General features: G+C 38.5%; 1 protein-coding gene across 6 annotated transcripts in view; it reads left to right on the forward strand.

Moving 5' to 3' along the window:
- HNF1B (HNF1 homeobox B) overlaps window positions 1-7,874 on the forward strand; it is an 80,442-nt gene that overhangs the window by 4,425 nt on the left and 68,143 nt on the right. For 5 of the 6 annotated variants that reach the window (XM_051992469.1, XM_051992468.1, XM_051992466.1 and 2 more), the window contains exons 2-3: window positions 1,385-1,584; window positions 7,072-7,336. In XM_051992469.1, the coding sequence (XP_051848429.1) occupies window positions 1,385-1,584; window positions 7,072-7,336 (465 nt within the window). The remainder of the gene's footprint in view (window positions 1-1,384; window positions 1,585-7,071; window positions 7,337-7,874) is intronic. The other variant, XM_051992467.1, reaches the window with a different exon arrangement.

The following is a 7,874-nucleotide window of genomic DNA, read 5'->3' on the forward strand; positions in this document are numbered from 1 at the left end:
ACCTGGGGAAACAATGGGGGGAAAAATTCTAAAGGATAGATGGAATTAGAAAGTTATTGCACTGGAGGCAATAACTCGACCTAGCATTTTTCTTCCCAAACTCTGAAGAATTTTGAATTTGCGTTGTTGTCGTTGCCTCTCCTCCCTCCCCAATCCCCACCTCCACTGGCCCCCAATTTAGTTTAACAGAATTGAAAAACATTATTATGTTCAGTTCTCTAAATCGAAGCTAATGAGCAAAATGTGTTCTCAGTCACTCCCACCCCATCAGAGGGGAAATCTTGCCAGAATATGAGGAAACAATAGCTTTTCTTTTAAAACTTTGGACCCGGCTGAAAATTCTTATGTATTATTCAGAATTGTAAAATCCTGAACTTATTTCGTTGTTGTTCTCCAGGGGTAAGGGAGCTAGAGTCCATATTTTGAAAACATTTTGTGCTAGCTTCAAAGTGGGATGGGGGTGGGAGGAAGAAATATTAACTCAGTATTAGTTTTTTGATACTTAGCAAGAATCCTGAAAATCCATTTCACAAACCTACAAAAAGAGTCTTTTTTTTTTCTCTCCGAGGCAGAGGAGTATGAGCCATTCCTATTTTATCGATCAGAAACTAAGTCGCTCCATAGGAAGTAATTTAATGAAGGTTCAATCTGGAATTAGGTGACCACAGACGCTCAAACTCACTTTTTATTCTCTATCATCTTGGGATCTACCTCACCAGAAGATAGTGAGATTTGCATCTCTGTTTTTGTTATTGTTGTGTTTTGTTTTCTGGTTTTTTGAAATTCGTTTTGCAGTCTCTACTTAGGGAAAGACTAAGTAATACCGATTGGAAAGCTATCAGTTTTGTTCCGTTTTCAGGTATGGATCTCTGTAGGGTTGCTCTTAGGGAAAAAAAAAGTCTATAGTTTTCTAATTCCTTTTCCAGATTTCTTGGAAGAAAGGTGGCCACTAGTTCAGAGGCAGGACCTTCATCTTCTTTCCTCTGAGCTTGGACTTCACATTTGTTCTTTTACTGCCAGTTCCTTTAGAATGCAATAGTTTCTGTGGAAAACTGAGACTTTTAGTTAACTTGGAGCCACAAACATTATATTTTTGTTTGGTTTGCATTTGGTTTTTGCTGCATCCAAAATGTCAGTGGAAAAGCTATGAATTTGGAGCCCAAAGAATCCTAACTTTGCCATTTTCTTTCCTGGGTAACTTTAGATAAAGTTCTTCATCTCTCTGGGATTCAGTTCCCTCCTTTGTGAAATGAAGAGCTTGGACAACTTGATCTCTCAAGCCCTTTCTGCCTTGAAAATTCTAAAAATCCTGGGAAATTCCTGGATCGGTATTTCTCCTGGGTTTCTATGACAAGCATCCTAACTGTGTGCTTTTTTTGTTTAGTGAGGACCCCTGGAGGGCAGCCAAAATGATCAAGGGATATATGCAGCAGCACAACATCCCCCAGAGGGAGGTGGTGGATGTTACAGGCCTGAACCAGTCTCACCTCTCACAGCATCTCAACAAGGGCACCCCGATGAAGACCCAGAAGCGTGCAGCACTGTACACCTGGTATGTCCGGAAGCAGAGAGAGATCTTGAGACGTAAGTGTTTTCATCCTGAATTAGGCTTTTTAAGGGACCTTTGCTCTATCACTGACCACTGTATGTTGCTTTGGTTTCCCCATCGTTGACACTTAATAGAGCAACTGAATAATTTTGAGGAGAAAATTAGCGGAATAGGTTATTCCCAATGCCACTACAGCACTGACAGATGGGAATTGGGATGTCAGGATGAAAGGATGCTTTTGGCTGCTCATTTGCCAAATGATTAACCCTTAATATCTGCAAAAGGCCATGCTGTAGCTTCTAGTTTTCTCTATGGACATCCCATTTCCAAATAGGTTGAAGAGAAAATCCTCTACTTTCCTTCCCTCATCACCTCCTAGACAGGGCACTTTAGTATAATACCAGATTGCTGATTTAATTTTCCAAAGGAGATTAGCTATTTCCACATTCTGCTCCCTTTTGGAAAAAGTACAAGATATATAGGTGCCCCTCCACTCCTGTTCCTTATACCACAGGTCACCAGCATCCTTACTTGGGGAAATCTGGCAGGAGTTAGAAGTCAGAGAGAGGGAACAATTCAGTATTGAAATCTCCACTTCCCAAAGGGGAAACTGAGGGTTGAGTAGATAGACGTTCACCAACTGAATCAGTTGAAAGAATTCCAATTAGAACAGATTTCAAAGTGCCTCCTTGGGGTCCTTTCTTCTGGACAAACTTGAATAGAAAACCAGGCCAGTGAACAGTAGTAGATGATTTAATGAAGTTTGCTGGGAGTTGCTGTTGGTTAATCCCAACTCTTCCCTCTTCCCCCAGTCCAGACTCCTTCTTTCCTAATTGCCTCTCCCCCCCCCCCCCCCACCTCAAGACTTTTCCTGTTCAGTCTTGGCACTAAGAAAATTTTTTTCTACTTTTATTTTTAAGTTTGAGGAGTTTGAAAATCACTGATGAGTGATGTGAGCATGAAGGACAAATTGTTTTAATTTAAGAAAAAGCATTCCCCCTCCCCCCCACTTCGTGCTTCAATTATTTTGGTCTGATTCTTTTCCTGGTTTAAAAAAATAGTTAATGGTTGTCACACAGGCACACTACACATATACATATATTTATATACATATCTATTTTGTATATATATGTATGCTAATATATGTAGATGTACAATGATTGTTTTCCCAATATCTTCTTTGGAGGACCTTCTGGCCAAATGAGTCTCAGTTCTAGACATATAAAGTTACTTGATGCCAAACCTAGCATTTATTCTCCCGAAGGCTGGAAAATGAAACTCTTAAGATAATTAAGATGTTCATACTCCCACTTCTTTTACTATATGAATTCAGGAACTCCTGTGGGGTTTAAGGATATTGTTTCTTCTGTCTAGTAGAAAAAAGTGGTGTATTTGAAGTCAAAAGGATCTGGGTTCAAATTCCCACTCCATTCTTTTTACCTGGATAACTTTGGCCAAGAGACTTCATCTGAGTTTCAGTTTCTTCCTCTATGAAATGAGTCTCTTGGAATCAATGGCTTCCAGGGTCCCTCCCCACTGTAGATTTAGAATTGTAGGATCATTATTATAGAGTGATGAATAGGTTCTTCTTTCTCCCTCCCAACCCTTTTTAAGCTTTAGATTTAAAAAGTTTAGGCATAGAAAAGAAGGAAGGAAGGAAGCTAAGAAGCAAGGAAGGAAGAAGGGAGGGAGGAAAGGAGGAAGGGAAGAAAGGAAAGAGAAGAAAGGAAGTGAAGGCATAGGAGGAAAGAGGGACAAGAGAGATAAAGAATACAGAAGATTATGAGGGTGTGTGTGAAAGAGAGACAAAAAGAAACAGAGAGAGAAAGAAAGAGAAAGACAGAGACAAAGACATAGAGGCAGACAAGAGGGGGAGGCAGAAAAAGAGGGGAGGAGAATGTGTGACAGACACACAGAGAGATACAGAGAAATAGAAAGAAACAGAAGAAAAAGACAGAAAAAGAGAGGGAAGGAGAAAGAGAGAGAGAGAAAGAAAGAGAAAGAGAGAGAGAAAAAGATGGTTAGAGAGACAGAGACACAAAGAAATTTCCTCATAGAACTATAGAAAATAAAATGAACCATACAACAGCCTTGATTGCTGTCATAAAAGAACTATAGAACAGCAGTCACTAGGATTGACTCTTCTGTGTCCCACTGGGTATGAAATAAAATGAAAAAAAAATTATGGACAGTTTATATTTATCATCTCCCTCAATCTGAATTTAGAAAGTAGGCCAAGTGAAGGGGACTGAGAATAGTGAGGTTGGTGGGGAAGGCTGGATTCTCTAAAACAACTTCAGAGCATGAATCTTCCTATATTTGTATAGTCTGACCCACGTGTGAGCATACAGCAAAAATACATCTCTGAGGAACACTCTGTAAACACCCCTCCTAGAGCCTCTCATGAGCTGTAAAGCAATATTTTCACCTGAGTTTGCTGTTCAGTTCTCATAGCTGGAAAGAACTGTAGCTCATATAACTGTAGATTCAGAATTGGGCCTTAGTGGTCATTTAGAAATTTACAAATGAGGAAACTGAGACCAGTAAAATTAAATACTTAGTCCAAGATCCTATTAGCAGTAGTTATCAGAGATGATATTTCAATCCAGTTCCTCCAATTCTAAAGCCGGTGATCTTTCCACTGTATCATTTTGCCTTTTTTATTCTTGAGGATTGTTTTGTTTTGAGACTGTCAAATAAAAATTCCAGTCCACTAGCTCCTTGAGTATATCAATTTCAACGCAAGCTATTATTCAGTAATCCTCCATGATAGGCAATGTGACAAAGTGAATAAAGGCCGAATTGAAATTAGGTAGATTTGAGTTCAAATCATATTCTGACACATTCTAATTTATAACCAAGAAGCAAATTGCTTAATCACTCTGAACTTCTGTTTCCTCATCTATAAAACAGAGATGCTAATAATATCTGGAATACTTACTTGGAAGAGTTGTTATGAGGCTTCAATGAGATAATAGAAAGGGCTTTGCATATTTTCAAGCAACCTATAAATTCTGGTTATTCTTATTTTAAGTGTTTGTCCTAGCACAGAGAGTAAACATCAGTAAACAGAGAGGAAAACATCAAAAAAAAAATGAGCCCCCATCGAGATGTGGGTCTATAGAGAGCACTTTGTAGGCTTATCGGAAAATAAAAACACATGAATAATTGTTATTCTGGACTGTTGTGAGGACCATATATGAACAGACTGAAAGTAATTTTAAAAGTACAAAGCACAATTCAAGTTTAAGATATTATTGCTATTCTTGCTACTATTATTTACCTTATTTCATTTCTGACTATATTTCAAAATGTGTCTAAGACTATCAAAATGTTTCTTAGGTTTCTACTGAACCAATTTCACAGATGGAGAAATTAAGTAACCTGGACAAGAGACTTGTATTCTCTACTTTGGTTAATGGCTCTACCTGCTAGTAAATCTGACTACTTAGAGCACCATTTCAATGATAAGAGAAATCTTCCTGTGAGAGAATCTTTCAAATCAGATTAGTTAACCACAAATAAGAGCCTATGAAATATTCTTTCCTCCTCTCTTTCAACCTGGCAGATGGCCACCCATAGTTTGAATCTGAACTCATAGTAGCAGAGTCTAGAACTAGGATTTAAAAACAACCTAATTCAACCTTCTCATTTTTGCAAATGAGCAAACAGGGGCTGTGAGAGTTTAAACGAATTAATCAAGGTCACACAGGTAGCAGGTAACAAAGGTGAGATCATGAGATGTTAAGTCTTCAGACTTTAAACCCAGTGCTTTTCCCATGGTACCACAGTGCCACGCAAAATTGATCACTGGATTCAGTGACAGAGAACATGAATTTCAATCTTACATTTATTCTCTCTGTTTTCCCAAGGGACAATAAAGAAAATTTAGAGCTGGGAGGGAACTTTATACACGAGGACACTGATGCCCAAGGATGACAAATCATTTTATGTCTTTGGGCATCAGTGTCCTCATGTATAAAGTTCCTTTCCAGCTCTAAATTTTCTTTATTAACTTCTTTTTAATTAAAAAATTACTTTGTTTATCTTGATATATTTTGTTGTTTCTCATTCATTTCTGAAAATATCCCTTCCCTGTCCTTTACCCAAGGAACTACACTTCAGAATCAAGATTGTAGGAAGGAAGCTTGATATCCTGTGATCTGCTAACAGAAATGGCCAATCATCAAAAGCCTGGCAAGTTATGATGGAAAGTGGTCCATCTCTTGGCCAGGGGACTTTTTGGTAGCAAGTCTAAGGCCTTGGCCATCTTAGTCATTTGTAATTAATGATAATGCTATCTAGAGTTCCAATGCCTAGGGCATATTCAAAGCATCCAAGAAAGGAAAGGCAGTGAATGGGCAGAGACAGAATTTGAAACCAGTTCAAAGAATCATAGATTTGGAGTTGGAATGGACCTTCTAGTTCAACTCCCTCATCATTGATTTAAAAAAAAAAACACAAAATAAAAACTACAGCTCAGAGAAGTCAGATGCTTAAAATCACAAGGTAGGGAATGATAGAGCTAAGGATTCAAACTCAGGTCCTCTAATTTCAGAAACTTTCCACAGTACCCCACTACCTTCTTGGTCTGTAATCTAATTTCTGGTCTGTTACATACCAGATATGTGAACCCTAAGCAAATCATTTCTCTCTGGATCTCAGTTTTCCCATCTATACTGTAAGGCTAATACTAATGCTCATATTTCCTATCTCACAGGATTGTTAGGAGAGAGGAGAGCTCTTAAATGCTATAGAAAGTATTTACTATTATTAATCTTCTTTTCTCATAAAATAATCTCATTAGGGGTTAAGTGAGTTAACCTGTAAAACTTCTCTTATTATTGGTAATTCTGTGCTATAGAATTTTGGAATGAACATCAGTAGGTATGTGCTTATGTAGATAAAAAAAGTCCCATCTAAGATGGTTATAGAAAGAGGTTAAATAATTAATTTAACAAATCTGAACCTCTAAGGCACAAACAACTAAATACATTGGTATATAACTATTCAAATTCCCTGCATACTTTTTTAAAGACTCAAAATGATATTTATAAACAGTTTTCCCCAAAGCTTTGACTTAAAGAGATTTAGTGCCAGGGCTTCATAAGCTAGTCCAACCCAGCCAAGAATTCTTTCTGTACCATGCTAGAATAAACAAAACAAAAGAAAACGGTCTTTGGTTTTAGAGTATTGCTTCATATCTGAGGGTCAAATAAAAACAAATGGTCTCTGAAACAATGGCTCGTGGGAATGGAACTCCTTGAAAAAAAAAAAAGGAATAATATAGGCTGATTACAAACATAGGTTTATATCTGAAAGGGACTAAAGGGGCCATCTAATGAAAACCTTTTATTTTATGGATAAGGAAATTGAGTCCTAGAGAGGTAACATTATTTGCCCAATAATAGGTCAGAGCTGGAGTAGAAAATTAAGAGAAGGGAATGTAGGTGTTTATTTGTCTGTCTGTCACCTGGGTAGAGGCTACAGACTCTATCAAATCTACTCCTTTCTCTTTTCAGAATTCAACCAGACAGTCCAAAGTTCTGGAAATATGACAGACAAAAGCAGTCAGGATCAGCTGCTGTTTCTCTTTCCAGAGTTCAGCCAGCAGAGCCAGGGGGCTGGGCAGCCGGATGATGCTTGCTCTGAGCCTGCCAACAAAAAGATGCGCCGAAACCGCTTCAAATGGGGGCCCGCATCCCAGCAAATCTTGTACCAGGCCTATGACCGACAAAAGAACCCCAGCAAGGAGGAGAGAGAAGCCCTAGTGGAAGAGTGCAACAGGTAATGACATCAGCAGCTCTATTAATAAATGCTTATTAAGCGCATATGATATTCCAGTCACTTTGTTTAATACCAGGCACATTTAGATGTATCCACACTATGTTGGCAAATAAGCCTGGGGAGAGAGGGCCATGCTAGCCACATCTCCTAGAGACTGCTTAGGGACGGTTCCCATGGAAACCAGCTCAGGTCATTGAAGACACCTCAAGAGACAAATGCAAACCAATTGGAAGCTATTGATGGTCAGATGAAATGAAATCTATGGCATGCTTTCAGGGAGGCACGAGTTTGGTCCCATAGAGGTTAATTAGATTTAGAAATAAAGCTGTCCTTTGATCATAGGTTTTAACTTTGGCCAGTGATCTTTCCCATTGCTGATTTTGAGACAGAATGGAACAGTGAATAGGATGCTAGATTTGAAGTCATAAAGACCTGAGTTAAAATCCCACTAGAGGCATTTGCTAGCTGTGTGATGTTGGATAAGGCTTTTTTGGCCTTAACTCCTCTCTTATCTCTATCTACGATCAGGGGAAGTAAG

This window comes from Antechinus flavipes, chromosome 4 (assembly GCF_016432865.1).
Source record: "Antechinus flavipes isolate AdamAnt ecotype Samford, QLD, Australia chromosome 4, AdamAnt_v2, whole genome shotgun sequence".
Classification (NCBI taxonomy): domain Eukaryota; kingdom Metazoa; phylum Chordata; class Mammalia; order Dasyuromorphia; family Dasyuridae; genus Antechinus; species Antechinus flavipes.